This window comes from Macaca mulatta, chromosome 14, assembly GCF_049350105.2.
Source record: "Macaca mulatta isolate MMU2019108-1 chromosome 14, T2T-MMU8v2.0, whole genome shotgun sequence".
NCBI lineage: Eukaryota > Metazoa > Chordata > Mammalia > Primates > Cercopithecidae > Macaca > Macaca mulatta.
Genome location: NC_133419.1, coordinates 5,913,913 through 5,935,452, shown reverse-complemented (window position 1 = coordinate 5,935,452; position 21,540 = coordinate 5,913,913). Strand labels below are relative to the sequence as shown.

The 21,540-nt window shown below is 46.1% G+C and overlaps 1 protein-coding gene across 2 annotated transcripts in view; it reads right to left on the bottom strand.

The window, feature by feature from the left end:
* Positions 1 to 14,109: 14,109 nt before the first annotated feature.
* The window catches only part of TESMIN (testis expressed metallothionein like protein), a 48,704-nt gene continuing 41,273 nt past the window's right edge, over positions 14,110 to 21,540 (bottom strand). Inside the window, exons 8-10 of one of the 2 annotated variants that reach the window (XM_028833111.2) lie at positions 20,051 to 20,188; positions 17,642 to 17,817; positions 14,110 to 15,179 (exon numbers count right to left, since the gene is read on the bottom strand). In XM_028833111.2, the coding sequence (XP_028688944.1) occupies positions 14,987 to 15,179; positions 17,642 to 17,817; positions 20,051 to 20,188 (507 nt within the window). In that variant the 3' untranslated portion in view covers positions 14,110 to 14,986. The remainder of the gene's footprint in view (positions 15,180 to 17,641; positions 17,818 to 20,050; positions 20,189 to 21,540) is intronic. The other variant, XM_077961853.1, reaches the window with a different exon arrangement.

Below are 21,540 nucleotides of genomic sequence, written 5' to 3'. Positions count from 1 at the left end.
CATTGGCAGTTTGCTGCCTAATACCTGTTTCAAGGGGCACAGAGCCCCAGCATCCTTCTCCCTGCTTGGTGACCCCCCTACCCAGTCAGCTGTGCCCCGGCTCAGCTCCCTGGCTCGGCTTCCCAGCTCAGGTCCCCAGCTCCACCCCGGCTCCCTCCAGCTCCTGCAGGCTCAACGCTGACACTCGGTGGCCTTGGGTCTTCAGACCACTCCCAGCCCGGAGGTAGTGATGCCACCCACCTGGTGGGCTAAACACCTGGGCCCACCCTTCACTCCCTGTTCACCATCTGCATTTATCCTCTTCCACATTTTTAAAAATCTCTTTAGTTCAACTTGGGCAGGCATCAGAACTCCTCCAGGCCCTGTCATAAGGCAGTGGCCAGGTCCCTCCCCAGGATGTTGGAGCCAGGAGGGCTGGGTGGGCTGGAGCTGGGCCCCCAGCAAGCTTCCTGCCACTGCTGCTGCTCACTAGAGGCCTGTGCCCATGTCCTCCCAAGAACTAGGGAGCTCCTGGCATGGAGGAGGCGGATGAACGGATGTGTCTGGGGACCACACCTCAGCCACTGGGCTCCAGCCCACAGTGTGCAGCCTGTCCTGTCTGGTCTTCCTGTAGCCTTTGTCCCTAAATGCAGTGGCCATGGACACCATCTCTGCCTCAGCCAGCCCCCTAATCTCCTGCACTCAGTGGTGCAGACCCCACAACTGCGGCCTGGCCTCGCTCACCTAAGGCCTTTGCACACGTCCCTCCCAAGGCTTGGGGAACTCCTAAGCATCCCATGGGATTCCACTCCAGGGTTACCTTGTCCAGAGTGCCCTTCCCGCTCCTCCGCCCCCAGCATGTGTGGTGCCACCCTAATCAGCATGCCTGTCACTCTGTTTGCAGATGTGTCTCTCCTCACTACACTGTGAGAAAGAAGTGCCTGAAGGAATTGAGATTAATGACGCTGTGCTGAGTGCTGGGCTCTCCACACTGCACGTGGCTCACGGGAGCCTTCTGAGAAGTGTTCACGAGGGGCCAAGGAGCCCAGCCTCCGTGCAGGTGTGCAGCCTCCATGCAGGGATGTGGGCCCCAGGGTCGGCAGCACAAAGCTCTCGGACTCTCCCCCTGTGGCATCATCTACCTCCTTCTCTAAACCTTGCCTTCCTTTTAGGTATAAACGGAGCGGCGCAGGTGGCAGCCGGAAGGTGAGGGAAAGGAGGTGAGGGGCCAGGAGTGGCTGTAGTGCCATTTGCTGTGATGGACAAGGCTACAGAAGTGACGTCTTTACTTCCCAGAGAGAACGTGGTTGGAGCTGGCTGCAGCCATCCTGGATCAATCTGTTGCTAACAACAGCAGTCTTTTCAAGGGAAGGTGTTCTCCAGCCACCTTGGGAAGTAAAGAATTTATGGACAGGCCTGAGAAACACCAAGATGCCTAATGGAGAGGTGGAGAGTGTTGAGGTTGTGCACCTTGGAGGAGGTGGCTGTCTCCATCATAAAAGCTGATCAACATGAAAGCCTGTCCACCTTCCACTTGCTCTATCTAACCAGGAGCAGAGCAGATGCCAGGGTGATGCTGCCTGAGGACGTCTGGCGTGGTGGAGGCAGGTGAGTGGTGGGCCAGTGTGAGGAAGAGGCTTACATTCAGGAGGTCCCTGGAGGAAGGAGGAAAGCGCTGTTTAATGGAGGAAAGAGAGGCAGGGCACGGTGGCTCACGCCTGTAATCCCATCACTTTGGGAGAACAGCCTGGGCAACATGGTGAGACCCTGTCTGTAAAAAAGAAGTAATTAAAAAAATTTTAATTATTAAAAAACAGGAGGGAAGAGAGAGTCTTATGGGGATAAGGAAATCCTAACGCCAAAGAATTTACAGCTGATCATTTTCTAACATATGGCCCAGGAAACTTTTATTTCAATGCAAAAAAAGGGATTCTTGTACAGTTTGGAGTCAGGATTGTAAGCCTGCAATAAAATTCTAAGCTCCCTAACCGACTGAATGGATCCCTCTCTTGGCCAAGGGGACCCCAAAGAAGCCTAAGAAAATTAGGTCATGACGGGAAGGGAAGGGCCAGACATGCTCAATATGCCGCTTCCCCATGGAGTTTAGACACAGCTGACCAGGGACCAGCATTCACATTACAACAGAGATCTTGAGACTGACAAATCAGCCTCTTTTCAGCAATAAGATACCAACTTCCAGCCTGATTCTGGTATAGCACCACATGACAGATAACAAGCCCTGAAGGAAATGAAAGTAATTCAGCCCCACATATATTTCTTTGACATATTCCGAAATGGCCCTGCAAAGCTGACTCTTGTGGGGGAAATTTGCATTCTGTAGAGAATCTCCTTCCTGGTCTGACACCTTTCTAAGGTCTGGTAAGAGACATTCACTTGAATGTCTATTCTCTCCGAAGTCTGCTACCTGGAGGTTTCATCTACATAACAAGAACCTTGCCTTCCACAACCACCTGCTCCCACCTCCATCTACCTTCCCTTAATTCAAGTTGACTTCAACTCTTCAGAAGGGCTTAACTCTTTCAACCAATTGCCAATTATGAAACATTTGAATCCACCCATGACCTACAAGCTCCCTACCCTACCCCACTCATTGAGATGCTCCACCTTTCTGGGTCAAACCAATGTATACCTTATATGTATTGATTTGTGTCTTTGCCTGTAACTTGTCTCCATAGAACGTATAAAACCAAGCTGTAACTCAGCCACCTTGGGCATATATTCTTAGGACCTCCTGAGGCTGTGTCACGAGCCATGGTCCTTAACTTGGCAAAATAAACCTCTAACTTGATTGAGATCTGTCTTGATACTTTTTAGTTTATAGGATTTTATCCTGTGTTATCGTGATAAAAACTAAGATGGCTCTAGAAACCAGAAAGCTTGACGGTCTCTGATATAACTTCAAAAAAAATGATCAGTGATGTCTGCTTCCAGGAGATGGAGTAGAAGTAGAATTTTCCTTTGTCCTTTTGCTAAGTACAATTAAAAACCCTGAACATCATATATAAAGCAAACATAAGAGGACTCTGAAAGCCCAAGCAAGAGGCAGACCAGCTAGGAGCTTCAGCCTGTGGTGAGTTCCTTGGGTTTTCTTTTTGCCTCACATATCCTAGACTTGGACTGAAGGAGCCAGCATCTTAGGAATGCCAATGGGCACAGACCACAAAAGCCCCAACAAAAGCTGCCCTCTCTAGATAAAGGACCAGGAAAGGGAAGCCTGGTAAGACAGAGAATTGTAGATAACGACCACTCTACTTCAGACAAACACCCCAGCAAACACTGTGGCTTCATCAGGCCAGCCAAGGTTGGGTGGGGAGCCTGGACTTCCTCTTAAGGCTGTGACAAGGTGGCCCAAACTCCAACCAGGGGAAAGTTGTAGGGTGCCAAGTAAAGAACCAGGACTTCATCCCCCTCAACCACCCCATCCCTGGCAGTAATAAGACCCCCCACTACAGTGTCAGCAGAGACCGCCTGGGAGCCTGGATTCCGTGCCCCTCCTCCCCCACAGTAACAGGCATTCTTCTCTCTGTGCATTGGGGTGGTGTCAGAGGAAGGCTAGTGGAGAATCGGCACTTTTGCCACCTCCCAGTGTGACAAGGCCACCCCCTTTTCCTGTGGTGTCAGCAGAGACCATGTGGAGGGATGCAGTAAGAAGGCGCTCCTACGCCTCCCAGCAAGGGAAGTATTAGTGGGGAGCTGGAACTCCTACTCCTGCCCAGCAACAATGAGGAGCAGCCTACCCATGCCCAGGTGTCAATGGAGACTGAGTGGGAAGCCTGGACTTCTGTCCCCACCAGGCAGGAATGAGGTGGCACCCCCAGCCTTTCCCCTGCCAGGGCGATATCAGAACAAGCCAGTGAAAAGAGAAGGTTCAAATAAGATCCGGAGTTTCATACCATAGCACCCAAAAAGTCCAGGTTTCAATCAAAGATCACTTATCATACCAAGAATCCAGAAGATCTCAAACTGACTGATAAAAGACCATCAATAGATGTCAATAGTGACATAGTGAGTATTAGAGTTATCGGACAAAGATTTCAAAGCAGCCATCATAAAAAAGAAGTGCTTCAACGAACTATTTCAAACATACTTTAAACAAATAAAAATACAAAGTTTCAGCAAAGAAACAAAAACTATAAAGAAGAACCAAATGGAACATTTAGAACTAAAAAATACAATAACCAAAATAGAAATTCCAGTGGACAGACTAAATAGCAGAATGTAGGGGGCAGAGGAAGGAACCTGTGAACTTGGTTTTGTTTGTTTGTTTGTTTTTTGTTTTGAGACAGAGTCTCACTCTGCTGCCTAGGCTGGAGTGCACCAGCACGATCTTGGCTCACAGCAGCCTTCACCACCTGGGTTCAAGTGATTCTCCTGCCTCAGCCTACTAAGTAGCTGGGATTACAGATCGCACCATTGTACTCCAGCCTGGGCGACAGAGCAACACTGTTTCAAAAAACAAACAAACAAACAAATAAAATTTATGTGTAAATACGTAAATATAATAAAACATGTTATTATATACTAAAAACTATACAACACTGATGAAAGAAACCAAAGGAGTTTTAAATAAATGTAGAGATATACCATGTTCATGTTCATGGATTGAAAGACTCAACACAGTAAAGATGTCAGTTTTCTCCAAGTTCACATACAGATTTAACACAACTCCTACCAAATCCCAGCAAGATTTTCTGAAGAAATAGGTAAGCTTATTCTAAAATTTATATGGAAAGGCAAAGAAACTAGAACAGCTAAAGCAACCTTTTGAAAAAGAAAAAGTAAGAAGAGTCTACTTGAGTTAAAAGCTATAATAATCGAGACTGTGTGGGCCGGGTGCAGTGGCTCATGCCTGTAATCCCAGCACTTTGGGAGGCCGAGGCGGGTGGATCATGAGGTCAGGAGATCCAGACCATCCTGGCTAACACGGTGAAACCCCGTCTCTACTAAAAACACAAAAAATTAGCTGGGCGTGGCGGCGGGTGCCTGTAGTCCCGGCGGGTGCCTGTAGTCCCAGCTACTCGGGAGGCTGAGGCAGGAGAATGGCGTGAACCCGGGAGGCAGAGCTTGCAGTGAGCTGAGATCGCACCACTGCACTCCAGCCTGGGTGACAGAGCGAGACTCCGTCTCAAAAAAAAAAAAAAAAAAAAAAAAGACAAGACTGTGTGTATAGATACATAGATCAACAGAACTGAACATAGAATCCAGAAATAAACTCACCCAAATCCATTTATCGGTTTTTGACAACGGCACAAGAGAAATCGATGATGAAAGGAGAGCCTTTTCAACAAACGGTGCTGAAGCAATTGAGTATCCATAGGCACAAAATAAAATCAAAGAAGAATTGTGACCTAAACCTCATGCATTGTTTTTTTAATTTTAGAGATGGGATCTCACTATGTTGCCCAGGCTGGACTCAAACTCCTAGGCTCAAGGAATCCTTCTGCCTCAGCCTCCTGAGTAGCTGGAACTACAGTCATGCAACACTGCACCTGGCTTCACACCTTATTCTTAAAATTAACTCAAAATGAATGATAGATTTAAATGCAAAATGTAAAACTATAAACTTTTAGAAAATCCTTGGATCTATGGCAAGTAAAGAGTTCTCAGACTTGACACCAAAAGCATAATCCATAAAAGTTATACATAAAGATATATTAGACTTCTCCATTAAAAACACAAAAATTAGCCAGGCGTGGTGTTGGGCACCTGTAATCCCAGCTACTCGAGAGGCTGAGAGAGGAGAATTGCTTGAATCCGGGAGGTGGAGGTTGCAGTGAGCCGAGATCGCATCGCATCACTGCACTCCAGCCTGGGCGACAGAGTGAGACTCTGTCTCAAAAAAAAAAAAAACTCTGAAAACTCGACTGTAAAGGAAAAAAAAAAAGAAAAGAAAAAAGTCAAATTAAAAATGGGCAAATGCATAAACAGATATTTCACCGAAGAGGAGATATACATGGAAAATAAGCACATGAAATTATGTTAACATCATTGGTCATCAGGGAAATGCACATTAAATCCACATTGAGGTGTTGCTAACCACTTACGGGAATGACTAAAAGAAAAAACAGTGACAGCATTAAATGCCGGCAAAAATGCAGAGAAAATGTGTTGCTCGTGTGTTGTTTGTGGAAAAGGAAAATGGTACAGTACGTTTGGAAAACATTTTGTCAGTTTCTTTAAAAACTAAATATGCAACTTGGTTAATGCGTACCAAAACTAGAAAGAATGAATAAGACCTACTATTTGATAGCACAATAAGGTGACTATAGATGATAATAACCTAATTGTACATTTAAAAATGACTTAACAAGTGGTATTGGATTGTTTGTAACTCAAAGAATGTTTGCGGGATGGATACCCCATTCCCCAGGACGTGCTGATTTCACACGTCATGCCTGTATCCAAACATCTCATGGACCCCATAAATATATATACCCACTATGTGCCCACACAAATTTCAAGACAATTGAATTTTAAAAATAAAAGTAAATATGCAACTACCATACCACCCACCAATTGCACTCCTGGGTATTTATTACAGAAAATGAAGACTTAGCTTTATACATAAGCCTGTACACAAATGTTCATAGTAACTTTATTCATAAGAGCCTCAAACTGGAAACCACTCATATGTCCTTCAATGGGTAAATGGTTAAACTGTGGTACATCCACACTGTGGACTACTACTCAGCAATAAAAAAGAATAAATTGTGTGGCTTTTTGTTTTGTTGTTGTTGTTGATTTTTTAGAGAGAGGGTCTTACTCTGTTGCCAGGCTCCTGACTTGGCCCCTGGAAGCCCTGGGATTACAGGCGTGAGCGGTCACACCCAGCCAGAAATGAGTTGTTGATACACATAGCAACTTGGATGAGTCTCCAGAGAATTACGCTGAATGGAAAAAAGGGAAAAGAAAAAAACCAAAAAACAGGTTAGGAGTGGTGGTTCATGCCTGTAATCGCAGCACTTTGAGAAGCTGAGGTGGGAGGATTTCTTGAGTTTAGGAGTTCAAGACCAGCCTGGGCAACATAGCAAGACTTTGTCTCTACAAAAAATAAAACATAAAAATAATTAGCCAGGCATGGTGGTGTGTGCCTGTAGTCTTAGCTACTTGGGAGGCTAAGGCGGGGGAGGATCCCTTCAGCCCAGGAGTTCAAGGTTACAGTGAGCTATGATCACACAACTGTACTTCAGCCTGGGCGAGAGGGCAAGACTCTGTCTTTAAAAAAAAGTTCCCAAAAGTTACATACTATATAATTCCATGTATCCAACATCCTTGAAATGACAATATTATAGAAATGGAGAACAGATTAGTGGTTACCAGGGGGTAGGGAGGGGGTGGGGATGGTGGGAAAATGTGTGTGGGTAACTTGAACTTGAGAGACCCTTAAGGTGACAGAAATGTTCTGTCTCTTGACAGTATCAATGTCACTATCTTGGTTGTCATATTGTCCTACAGATTTGTAAGATGTTATTATCATTAGGAAAACTGGATAAAGGGTACATTGCATTTCTCTGTATTATTTCTTTCTTTCTTTTTTTTTTTTTTTGAGGCGGAGTCTCGCTCTGTCGCCCAGGCTGGAGTGCACTGGCGCGATCTCGGCTTACTGCAAGCTCCGCCTCCCGGGTTCACGCCATTCTCCTGCCTCAGCCTCCCGAGTAGCTGGGACTACAGGCGCCGCCACCACGCCCGGCTAATTTTTTTGTATTTTTAGTGGAGACGGGGTTTCATTGTGTTAGCCAGGATGGTCTCGATCTCCTGACCTCGTGATCCGCCCGTCTCGGCCTCCCAAAGTGCTGGGATTACAGGCTTGAGCCACCGTGCCCGGCCCCTCTGTATTATTTCTTAAAACTGCATGTGAATCTATAGTTATTGCAAAATGAAAACTTTAATTTTTAAAGAAGCAAGTTAAAATATTTTTGGAAGCCCTGATGGGTTCACTGTTGAATTCTAGCAAACATTTAGGAAAGAAATTATTTTAAATTCTCTATAATCTCTTCCAGAAGATAGAACCAGAGGGAATGTTTCCTAACTCATTCTATGAGGCCAGCATAACTCTAAAACCCAAACCAGACAAAGACGTTAAAAGAAAACTATAGGCCAATATCTCTCATGAACATACAAGCAAAAATTCTCAACAAAACATTAGCAAATTAAATCCAACAATGTGTAGATAAAATTATACGCCATGACTAAGTGGAATTTATCACAGGTATGCAAAGCTGGTGTAACATTCAAAAATCAATTGATGTAATTCATCAAATCAACAGGCTAAAGAAGAGAGATCCCATAATTACATCAATGCACGCAGAAAAAGCATTTTACAAAATCTAACACCCATTCCTAATAAGAACTAGAAATAGAGGCGAACTTTGTCAACATGTTAAAGAACACCTACCAGAAACCTACACTAATATCATAATTAATAGTGAGAAAAAGAAGCCAAAGATGTCCTCTCTCATCACTTTTTTAAACATTGTACTGGAATGCCTAGTTAATGCAATAAGATAAGAAAAGGATATACAAAGTTTACAGATTGGGAAGGAATAAATAAAACTTTGTTTGCAGACGTCATGATCATCTATGCAGAACTTCTAAAAGTATCATCAACAACAACAAACCTCCTGGAATTAATCAGCAATTATAGCAAAGTTGCAGGATACAAGGTTAATAAACAAAAGTCAATAGCTTTCCTATATACCAGCAATGAACAAGTAAAATTTGAAATTAAAAATGCAATACCGTTTACGTTAGCACTCCCCAAAAATGTAATACTTAGGTATGCATTTACCAAAACCTATATGAGGAAAACTATGTAACTCTGATGAAAGAAATAAATATAGAGCTAAATAAATGGAGAAATATTCCATGCTTGCGGATAAGAAGACTCAATATTGTCAAACATTAGATATTCCCAATCTGATGTATAAATTCAACACAATTCCAATAACAATTGTGGCAAGTTATTTTGTGGATAGCAAAAAACTGATTCCTGGGCCAGGCACAGTGGCTCATGCCTATAATCCCAGCACTTTGTGAGGCCAAGGCAGGAGGATCGCTTGAGCCTAGGAGTTTGAGACCAACCTGGACAACATAGTGAGACCTTGTCTCTACAAATAATAAAAAAAAATTAGCCAGGCATGATGATGTACACCTGTGGTACCAGCTGCTCAAGAGGCTGACAAGAGGATCACTTGAGCCTGGGAGGTCAATGCTGCAGTGAGTCATGATCACACACCACTGCACTCCAGCCTGGGCAACATACTGAGATCTTGTCTCAAACAAACAAACAAACAAAAAACCAAAACACAACCCCTGATTCTAAAGTTTATATGGAGAGGCAAAAGACCCAGAATAACCAAAACAATATTGAAAGAAAAGAACAAAGTTGGAAGGCTGCTATAAAGCTACAGTAATCAAGATGGTGTGGTATTAGTAAAAGAATAGAAAAATAGATCAGTGGAACAGAATAGAGGGCCCAGACTCATACAAACAGAGCCAACTGATCTCTGACAAAGGAACAGAAGCAATACCATGGAGAAAAGACAGCCTTTTTGACAGATGGTGCCAGAACAACTGGACACTCACATGCAAACAAATGACTCTAGATAAAGCCTCTTATCCCTTTCACCAAAATTAACTCAAAATAGATCATAGACCTAAATGTAAACTGTAAACTATAAAATTCCTGAAAGATTGGCCAGGTGCAGTGACTCACACGTGTAATCCTAGCACATTGCGAGGCCAAGGTGGGACGATTGCTTGAGGTCATGAGTTCGAGACCAGCCTGGCCAACATGGTGAAACCCCATCTCTACTAAAAACACAAAACTTAGCCAGGCATGGTAGCAGGCGCCTGTAATCCCAGCCACTCAGGAGGCTGAGGTAGGAGGGTCACTCGAACCCGGGAGGCGGAGGTTGCAGTGAGCCGAGATTGCCCCACTGCACTCTATCCTGGGGGACAGAGAGAGACTCCATCTCAAAAATAAAATAAAATAAAATAAAATAAAATCCCTAGATGATAACATAGGAGAAAATATGGATGGTCTGCATATGGCAATGATTTTTTTAGACACTATGCCAAAGGCATGATCCACGAAAAAAAAAAATTGATGAGCTGGACTTTATTAAAAACTTTCGCTCTGCAAAATACACTGTCAGGAAAGTGAGGAGACACGCCACAGACTGGGAGAAAATATTTGCAAAGGACGTATCTAATAAAAGACTGTTATCGAAAATACACAAAGAATTCGTAAAACCCAACAATAAGAAAGGAAACAACCCAATTAAACAATGAACAAAAGACCTCAACTGACATCTCACCAAAGAAGATGTGCAGATGGAAAGCAGGCATATGGAGATATGCTCAACGTCATATGTCATTGGGGAACTGCAAATTAAAATAGCAGTGAACAAATTAGAATACCAGTACACACCTATTAGAACGGCTAAAATCCCAAACACTGACAACGCTAAGTGCTGGTGAGGAGATGGAGCCACAGGAACCCTCGTTCACTGCTGGTAGGAATACTCAATGATACGGCTACTTTGGAAGACAGCTTGGTGGTTTCATGCAAAACTAAATATATCCTTACTACATGATCCAGAAGTCGTGCGCATTGACATTGACCCAAAGGGATTAAAAACTTGTGTCCGCACAGAAACCTGCACGCAGATATTTACGGCAGCTTTATTCCAAGTTGCCCAAACTTGGAAGCAACTCAGCTGTTCTTCAGGAGGTGAAGGGATGAACAGTGGTACATCCAGGCAACGGAATATTATTCAGTGCTAAGCTTGATGAGCTATCAAGCCATGAAAAGATATGGAGGACATAAATGCATACTCCCAAGTGCAAGAAGCCAGTCTGAAGAGGCTACCTACTGTATGATCCCACTTAAGTGACATTCTGAGAAAGGTAAAACTGTGGAGAGAGTAAAAATATCAGTGACCGCCAGGAGTTGTGGGGAGGGAAGGATGAACAGGCCGAGCACAGGGGTGGCTTAGGGCAGTGAGACTGTTCTGTGGGCTGTAACCCTGGATATGTGCCATTGTACATTTGTCAGAACCCATAGCATGTGGAACACCAAGCGGGAATCCTAACCTCAGCGTGGGCTTTGGGTGTATGGTGTATCACTTTGGATGATGGTGTATCACTGTGGGTTCATCAGTTGTAACAAAGGCACGGCTCTGGTGAGGAATGTTGGTAGTGGGGAGGCTGCCGTTTTGGGGGGCATGGATTATATGGGAAATCTCTGCACTTTCTGCTCAGTTTTGCTGTGAACCCAAAACTACTCTAAAAAAATACTCTGGTAAAAAAAATAGAGACCCAGCGCGGTGGCTCACACCTGTAATCTCAGTGCTTCAGGAGGCCAGGGAGGGAAGATCATTTGAGGTTAGGAGTTTAAGGCCTGGGCAATATAGCAAGACCCTGTCTCTACAAAAAATAAAAATACAAAAACTTAGCTGAGTATGGTGGTGTGAGCCTGTAGTTCCAGCTACCTGGGAGGATAGCTTGAGGCCAGGAGTTTGAGGCTGCAGTGAGCTATGATCGCACCACAGCATTTTTAATCATTTTTAAATATATGAAGAGAACATCCATGCAATCACAGTCTTCAATTCTAGTTTCATCAGTGGCTGGGGCCGGGCAGTGCTCCCTGCTGCTCTCCAGCCTCTGCTGGCGGCCGGGGTCGGTCGCAGGATGGAGGCAGGGCTGGTGGAAGATGCCGCTCGGGGCTTCCTCCCTGCTCTGAGGCTATCGAAGGACTGCTGGAGAGAGAGCGCACAAAGCTCCGCGCGGCTTCACGGGGCCCCAGCTGTGCCCAGGTGCCTTCCTAAAGAGCGCGCCGCCTGCAGAACGGGAGGCCTCCTCCCTGCTTGTCTTCTGCCCGCTCCTGCTCTCTGGATCCTCTGGCTGCTCTCATCGTCTTATCCCGGATGAGGGTTCAACCTTTGAATTCCCTAAGACAGCGTATTAACTGACTCCGCACGGTAACTTCTTATGGTTTTAAGCCGCGCCCCCGCTGAAAAGGGACCCGTGCTGGCAGAACTTCAGGTCCTGGTGAGAGGTTTGTAAGGGGATAAGAGCATCCAAGCCGGATGGAAAATACACCAAGCCCTCTGCGGACCTTCCGCCGCCAACAGCATCTTCTCTCCTAAGGATGCTCCCCGGCTGCCGACTTTCTGTGCAATGCGCAGCCCGTGTTCACTGAGAGGAAAGAGCGATTTCAGTGCGTGTCATTCCAAACAACGATTGCTTCTCCGTGTCTATGAAAAAACAAGGTTTTTTTTTTTTTTTTTTTTTCTTTCGGATAAACAAAACAAAAAACCAAAACCAACAGATAATTTAACCTTAATCACAAAGGTGGTCCGAGTTATTTAATAGGTACGGAGTAGAAAGATACGATTAAGGCTGGGTACCGTGGCTCACGCCTGTAATCCCCGCACTTTGGGAGGCCGAGGTGGGCGGATCACCTGAGGTCAGGAGAGCCAGACCAGCCTGACCAACATGGTGAAACCCCATCTCTACTAAAAATACAAAATTAGCCGGGCGTGGTGGTGCATGCCTGTAATCCCAGCTACTCAGGAGGCTGAGGCAGGAGAATCACTTGAACCCAGGAGGCGGAGGTTGCAGTGAGCTGAGATTACGCCATCACACTTCAGCCTGGGCAACAGAGTGAGACTCCATCTTAAAAAAAAAAAAAGATATGGTTAAATTTGCACAGCTACACTCTCAAATAAGAACATGATACGTTAATTTGTATATTGCTTTAAAATAGCACTGGCTCTCCGCCAGACACATAAAAGATGTGATTTTCCAGCTTTATAGTCATTTTCTGTACAGTCTCTGGTCAGCATAGTGGCTTTATTCACGTCTGTATCTCGGCTTTCACTTCTCAGACGGGATCCCCTGCAAGTGGCACCTACTCAGCAAGTTCTTCTCTGCTGGAAGATCCTGCAGGGCTCATGCCTGCTCAGGTTGGCTCTTCCCTCACCTCCAGGCGTTAGTTCAAGTGCACCTGGCCACAGTCAGTGCATCCTTGGCCAGCGCAGGCTCCTTCTCCATAGGAGCCCGGGATTCAGGGTGAGCTCCCGTGTAATGTGGGGGGACTGTATCCCCAGCCCCCCACTGAGTTCCCTGCTCACACTTCCTCCAGGCTCTGCGGGTGGGCCACACCTGGTTCAGGATCTCCCTAGGCAGCCCTTTGCCTCAGGAGAATGCTGGAGGACACTGTTCCCTTTTCCTCTCTCCACTCGGTGCCTCAGGGCTGTGCTGAGGTGCCTGAACTCTGAAGGTGTGGCTGGTGCCAACTGAGACCTGCTGTGAATACAAGACACCCTGCATTTCAAATATTGGGTACACACAAAGGAATGTGAAATCTCATTTTCATTATGATTACACATTGAAACGATGGGATAAATAAAAGATTATTAAAACCAATTTTATCTGTTCCTTTTCAAATTTTAACATGTAGCTACTAGAAACTTTAACATTACTCATGTGGCTGGCAGATCTTGCTGCTGGCTGTGCTGCCGAGAGGGACAGCAGGATGGACGCAGCCCCCACAGAGGCAGCTCCCAAAGTCCCCATTTCCAGGTCACCTTCCAGCTCCCAGAGGTGAAGGGGGCCAGGTGGCTCCTCCAGCAGGGCACCTCCCTGCTCGCCACAATGCTGACGGGACCGAAAGCACACACAGCAAGTGGGGAGTATGGCTGGCTGAGGGTTCCCTGTGTCACAATGCATGTCTTTACCTCTGGTTTTCTGCCACAGACTCTGTATCCCAAGGGTCCAAAGGGAATTGCAGAGGGGAAGAATTCAGTCTTCCTTTTCTCCTCTGTGGCTTCCGGTGGCTGCATTTGCAACTAGACTGTTCCAGACACAGCTCCACAAAAGACCGCTTCCTCCCTGGTTGCTTGCTCACTTATGTGCCCAGTGCCTGGGCCCGGCAGCCACACTTCTGTCTCCACTGCATTTGCACTTGAGTTTCCTAAACACCCTCTAAGTGGCCAACACTATTAATGAATGCACAAACATGAAAGAATATTCTCTCAATATATTTCAGGGTGGGTACTCATCAGATGAACACATTTTCAGTTACTAAGTTAATGACAACAATTGAAGACATTGGAAATTTTTATTCATCTTTGCTTTACAACAGAACCGAAAGCGTCAACTTAAGAATTCATTTTACCTGCTGGTTTCCGCAAGCTAGTTATGTGAACCATATTTTACAAATAATAATAATATTACAACAATAATTATGGAGAAGTTAATTGGATAATAGAGCTTTTCCACAATTCAATTAGAAACACAGAAGAAACTAGATAATTTTAAGTCCGCTAACTCAAGACATGCTGGTGCGAGCCCGGCCTGTGAGGCCCCATTGCCTGTGTCTCTTGGGGGCCTTAGGAAAGACTACAGTTTGCGTGCCTCTGGGGAAATGTCTACACTACAGAAAATCTTTGGGTGTTCAGTAGTTCTCCAGAGATTTTAAGTGGTATCATAACAGCCTATCTGGAGAACTTATTTCTAAATAATTTGAAAAACAAACAAGAAACCATTAGGGTTTTTATGCAGAGCAGCCTCCAGAGCAACATTCTCCAAGAGGAAGAGTCGACCGGAGTGAGCTCTCCTCAGGGCCTACTCTGCCCTCCCCTGCCCTGCTCTGCTCTCCACAGGGCCTGCTCTTCCCTCCCCTACCCTGCTCTGCCCGCCACTGCCCTGCAGACACTCTCCCAGGACTATGGGAACCCAAGCTCTCTCCTCTGGGCCAGACAAACAGTGCTCAGGCCACGCACCTCCTCAGAAAAGGGGGCACGGGTTGGCATGTCTTCAGAGAGCTCTGAGTAAACTCCCCAGGCCCAGGGACGCAGGGGAGCCTGGTGGTTGCTGCAGAGCCGACTTCACGTTCCCCTAAACAACCTTTCTAAACTAGAGATTTCTAGACTAAGACAAAATCAACACGCATTCACACTTTATACTCTACTGTACTCTACTCCATTTTCAACCCCTTGGATTTAAACTCAGTGTGGAGAATCTGTGATAAGCACCTTCCAAATTCCTCCAGGATCATCTGCTCTGCCAGGCACTTGGAGCAGTGTTCTTTCTCGGCTTCTTCTCCCTGAGCCAGCAGGCAGGCGCATGTGGCCTCCACCACCTCCCAGGAGATGCATGAGGAAGGCCGCCTGTCAGAAACAGAGCAGTTAAAGGCCACTCAACAGCGCATGGTTTCTACCTATAGTACTATTTATATTCAGCAGAATATTGCTTGTCCACACTATTTTAAAGAACATCATCCACTAAAATCTAATGTTGTCTTCCTCATACTGGAAACTATTAGGCCAGGCACAGTGGCCTGTAATCCTAGCACCTTGGGAGGCCAAGGCAGGAGGATGGTCTGAAGCCAGGAGTTTGAAACCAGCCTGGGCAACAAAGTGAGACACTTTTTTGTTTGTTTTTGTTTTTGTTTTTTTTGTTTTTTTTTTAATACTGAGTCTTGTTCTGTCACCAGGCTAGAGTGCAATGGCACAATCTCAGCTCACTGCAACCTCCGACTGCCTGGTTCAAGTGATTCTCCTGCCTCAATCTCCCAAGAAGCTGGGATTATAGGCATGTGCCATGATGCCTGGCTAATTTTTGTATTTTTAGGAGAGATGGGGTTTTGCCATGTTGGCCAGGATGGTCTCAATCTCCTGACCTCTTGATCTGCCCTCCTCAGCCTCCCAAAGTGCTGGGATTATAGGCGTGAGCCACCACGCTCGGCCGACATCTTGTCTCTTAAAAAAAAAAAAAAAAAAAAAAGAAAGAAAAAAAAGAAAGAAAGGATTAACTGCTTTTAGAATAACAACACAGAGGACAAGTAAATCTGTCAGTTTTTGACATCCCTCTCATGGCGGGTTTGAAATTTCCTCAAAATTAGATCCACCGACAAACCCAGAGGATCCCGGGCTACAGAGTCAAGTACGTGGGCCAGGTGGGAAATTGTGGAAGCAGGACTCTTAGCTGAGGCAGGACATGGGGACAAGCCAGGCAGCTTTGCTCTGAGTCCTGTCCATGCTGGGTGTCCACCTTTCCTCCCCACAGGACCATGTGCAGCCAGAGAAGGCCAACTGTTCTGAGGACTCGCCTGTCAAGCCTTGGGGTCCTGCTGTCAGGATGGCCTTCTCCCTCAATGCCGCTTGGAGCTGTGAAAGAGGTTCTGAAGGACAAGTTGCACCGTATTACACAGGACCAGCTATTCTCCTGGCTGAGCTCAGCGGGCAACTGTGGCTCAGCTAGACAGCGACCCAGGTGGTGCTAAGTTGACAATTTTTCAGGAAAACTTTATAAAAGATTAAAAAGCTTGGATTATAAAAATAGAGCAAAATTTTGGATTAAAGTCTGTCTATAAAGACAATACACAATGACTTTGGTTGAAGAAGAAGACAGGGTTGCCCTTGGGAAAAGAAGGGCCGTTAACACTGCAAGACCAGGCTCTAGTGCACAGGCCCCTGCCGGACTCCACGGAACACACACCCTGCTACAGGCGATGACATTTGCACACATCACTTCAGACAATGCAGCCAACTTTTGGTCAATTTTTACTGATAAAGACCTCTGCAGGTCGGCTGGGTGCGGTGGCTTACGCCTGTAATCTCAGCACTTTGGGAGGCAGAGGTGGGTGAATCACCATTCAGGAGTTTGAGACCAATATGGTGAGCTCCCATCTCTACAAAAAATAGAAAAATCAGCCAGATGTGGTGGCTTGTGCCTGTAGTCCCAGCTACTCAGGAGGCTGAGATGGGAGGATCACCTGAACCTGGGGAGGCTGAGGCTGTATGAGCTGTGATCGCACCACTGCACTCCAGCCTGGCAACTGAGTGAAAACGCTGGTCTCAAAAAAAAAAAAAAAACAAAAAGCAAACAAACAAACAAAAAAACACACCCCTGCAGGTCACAGTCATGAGTATTTCTGATACTCTCTAACCAAATAAGCATGAATTTGGCTTTGCAAAATATTAATTAATGACATCTGGTACTTTATCTTGATTGACCATTACACTGAAGTTTAAAAAGAAGTTTTTTTTAAACAAATGAATGGAATCTAACAGATAGTAAAATTATGACTCAACCTTTGAGAACTACTAGGATTACAATGCGGCGTTAAAACTGATAAATGCAAAATTATCCAACTAATCCAGATCCACAGTCGCTTAGTAAGGAAAACAACTTGGACCAAGCACAGCTCTTTGCTGCCACTTCCCACAATAAAGGACAGGGAGGTACGCGCTGTCTTTGCTGCCCCGGGTCGGTGTGGCTCTGTATTAACGCAAAGGCAGTGTCAGAACTCTGCTGGCCCTGCTGGTGATCCTGGCAGCAGGGCTCTTTCATCCGGTACAAAACAGGAGTAACTCAGAGAGTGAGGATGAAAAGGCCGAGCCGAGAAGACAAAGAGGACAAAACAGGTTTCCGCAGCAGGGCCTCTAAGGAAACACAGTCGCCACCCAGGATTAGCCCATGGAGGGAGGAACGGCTTCCCTCTGCCCCCTGAACACACGCCCGCCCCTGCAGGCTCACACATTCTTTCCAGTGTATAAATTGTCCTTAATTCTCCTCTTAAATTAACCTCTGTTCCCTCTATTAGCAGAGGTTAGTTCAAAGTACCTACCTATCCTGACTGAATTTTGGAAGTCCTGAAAATTTCGTTGGTGGCAGATGGCGACTGCCTTCCAAACCTCCAGCCTGCACATAGTTTGGCATGCTCATTAGTGTCTTTCGTTCTGGGCTTTCTTCATAATTTTTGCAACCAATGCATTTGCAAATAGAAGAACACATAATTTTGGCCTGGTAATACAAAATGCTTCAATAAAATTAGGTTGTCCCACAAGTCATCAAAAACTGACAAATTCTATTTGGACCTTAAATAATTCTTTGCGTATATTTGCCCGAGAGAGAGAGAGAGAGAGAGAGAGAGAGAGAGACAGAGAGAGTGTGAATGTGTGGGTGAGAGCGTGTTGAACGTGTATGAGTGTGTGGAGTGTGTGTGTGTTGACTGTGAATGTGTGAGTGTGTTGAGTGTGAATGTGTGGGTGAGAGTGTGTGTTGAGTGTGTGTATGAGTGTGTGAGGTGTGTGTCGAGTATGCGTGTGTGTGCATATGAGTGTATGTGGGGTTTGGGTATGTATGTGTATATGTGTGAGTGAATATGAATGTGTGTGACTGAGTGTGTGCGTTTGAGAATGTGTGTGTGTGTGTGATCTGCAGTTTTCATCACACGCTGCTGTTGAGGAGATGCAGTAGTCTTGCTGCTGACGGAGCGGAGGCCGAGTGTGTGGGTTTGAGTCCCAAGCACAGAGAGGGCATTGCTCTCCCTTCTCCACCAGGGAGCCAATACGCTGCTTCGTTTGACTTGTTTTGAAGAAAGCCTGCCTTAGCTGACTATAAAACTCTAGCTTATGGTTCTCTTTCAGCATGGGAGGCTATTATGCTGTTTCTATGGGTGCAGAGAATGTACAAGAGAGTAGAATTCGAAACCTGCCCAAGAGCAGGTCTGTGGCTGGGAGCTCTCAGGGGAGACCTCTCCTGCTGCCTTGCGGTTGCATTTTGTTTCAAGCTTTTCCTGGCAATGTGATGCTCAGGGGACCGGCGTGTCCCATCTGTACCCAGCAAGCCCCTTCTTGCCCCCTCATGCCAAATCCTTGTTCATGTGGGCCCCAGGGGCTGACCAAGAGCTGGCACTGCCAATCACTATGGTTTTTGGCTTTCTCTTTCCTTCAGGCCCCTGGGGATTTCCCTTTGTTCTTTCCAGCTGAGAGATGCATCTTCAGGGGGATGTGTTCTGTTTCATCTGCACCTCTGGGTGTTTTGAAGCAGGAGGCTTTTCAGAGTTTCTAGTCTACACGAATGCCAGAGACTAAAGGACAGTGCTATTTTCCTATGAGGCTGCACATTCTGTGGGCTGTGCCCAGCATAGGCTTGGCCTTGGGGAAATGGGCTGAGCCGTAGTATCGTGGCAGCCAGTGAGGGCGTTTTGCAGGACACAGGAGCTACTGTGAGTGTGGTTGGAATTGGTTCCTCGGGCGTGATGTCACTCCGTTTCAACTGTGCATCTCTGTCATGTTTTGACTGTGTTTTCCACCTCTTTGCTGGGGACTGTGGGGTCCACCTTTCCAGGTCTTTCAGTGCATGTCTCCAGAATCAGGAGGACTATTCTCAAGCCTGACCCTCTGTGACAGACAGCCTTTGAAAAGTATAATTCACAGGAACCCCCAAAAGACCTCAAGCAAACCAAAACAGAGGTTTGTAAGGAAGGTTTGCTCAGCTGCTCCCCTGATAGGGCCTAAGGGTTCCCTTACTTTCTCTTTCTTCCTTTCCCTCAACACAAAGGAAAAGGAAAAGAGAAAGAGCAAAGAGAGGTGAAACAGCGACAGCACTGAAGGGGAAAGTGGGTCCCTCTGCTGTCATTATATCTTTGGGAAAAGAAAAAGCTTCCGTCCAGGCTGTGATCTGCAGCTTGCTTTGTTAGCCTCCCTCCATTGGCTTCGGCTGACTGTCCATTCTGGTCTCTGATGGGCCTGTGAGCCAGGGAGGAGCTACCCTTGGTCAAAGCACCAGGTGAATGGATGTCTGGGGACAAGCGCCACAGGGACCAGGAACAGACTGAGTCTTTGAGACCAAACTGTCCCCCACGGCCCCACCTAGAGCACTTGGGCTTTGTTCAGGGAGGAAGAGGCACGGCTGCCCTCTGGGAGCCTCCACCCTGCTGGAGGACCAGCGTGGATCAGTGGCCGCAGAAGGACAAAGCCACGCAGAGGGCACCCTCACTGGGTACTCAGGGCTGGGCTCAGGGGAAGCAACATGCTCCAAAACAGCCCTTGGTGGATTGGCCTGGTTCACAAAGCTCAGCTGGTATTTGGGAAATTAATTCAGATTAATGTAAGTGCCCTTCTAGAAACCCTGGAAGAAAAAAATAATTATATTTATCTTTTTAAATTACAGCGAAGTTTTTTAACCACAAAAGTCACTCAAAATATTTACCTGTGTTTTTTGTTAGTGAGTTAGGGAGCTGGGCACTAACCTCATAGCACTCGCAGTAATTCTTCAGGCAGCCCGACCTCCTGCAGTTGCACCCTTTGTTGTGCCGGGGCTTGACATCGCCCAATTGGCCTTTCCCAATTTTTGGCTGGAAAGCTTCTGGATTTCTACCAAGACATGCCTAGGGTAGAATGGGAAGCTCCATCAGAATGGATATTATCATTCAAAACTCAGCTCAATGAAGGGCATCTCATTTGAATCTGGTTGTTGTAAAAGCTGCCACAGTAAGCAGTGACTCTCTTTACATGGTTCAGAAGGTGCAGCCCCTTCTTGTTTGATTTCAATTTGTTTCCATACACAAAAAGGTATATTGTAGCTAAGGTTTCTTCATGCTTTGTTTCCTGAGTTTCCAAGTCTTACATATTTACTGTAAAAAAAAATAATAGATGGTAAAGATGCAAAGAAAATAATTATTTCCGTGTGGACACGTTTCCATCCAGCATTTCTGGGGCCCTTTTTCCTAAAATGGTTGAGACCATGGACCATACTAGCAGCTCACACTGCCTCAACACACCGTGTGCCGGGCGTCTTTCCATGGGATTTGTATATACATGCCCTCTCATGTAATCCTCAGCAACCTCGGGAAGTAAAATCATCTACTGTATGATTGTTCTATACATGGAGAAACCCAGGCACCGAGAGGTAAAAAACTGCAGGTAAGTGGCAAGATCTCGATTCAAAGTCCCCGTGCTGACTTCAGAGCAGGTCTCAACCGTTGGGCCATGCCTTTCTCAAGCAATACACACAAGTTGTTATCCAGGTCTATTTGTTGTCCCTTTTTAATCTATCTATACACACAAATACATACATATCTTTACATACAAAATGATTCAATGCTCTTTGTAAAAATTCAAACAATAGAGAGGTCACAGTGGAAGTCCGTGGCCTCCCTTCCCCCTCCTGGGGTTGACATTTGGAATCGGTGCTATCCAGTAGCACAGCCCCCAGCACAAGGCCATCGCTGCACAATGTGCTGCTAGACAGCCCCAGCCTGCGGTGCGTGGCTTTAGGCATTTTCACGGATCACTGAAGTGTGACAGGCAGTGGAGGCACATATCTGCAGCTGTGGCATGATGATCTTGTGCACGTGCGCATACCTGTGTACCTGCGCACACCTGTGTACCTGCTACCAAGGTCAAGTTAGAGGACAGGCGGCCCCACAGGCTGCCTTGTGACTCCTCCCCAGTGGTGCACCCCCGCGGGGAACGCTATTCAGACGTAGAGGGCTTTAGGTTTGCCTATGCTGGTGCCGCAGGAATCCCACAGCTTGTACTCCTGCGTCAGCTGCCTCCCTCAGATAACAACTGGGAGGTCCGTCCGCACTGCTGCGCTTAGCTGTAGCTCCTGCTTTCCATCAATGTGTGGATTCATCCATTCTACCACAGATGGATGTTTGGGCTGTTTCCAGTGTCTGGTTACTCTGAATGAAGCTGCATGAACATTCCTGTATAAGTCTCCTGGTGGACACTGGTG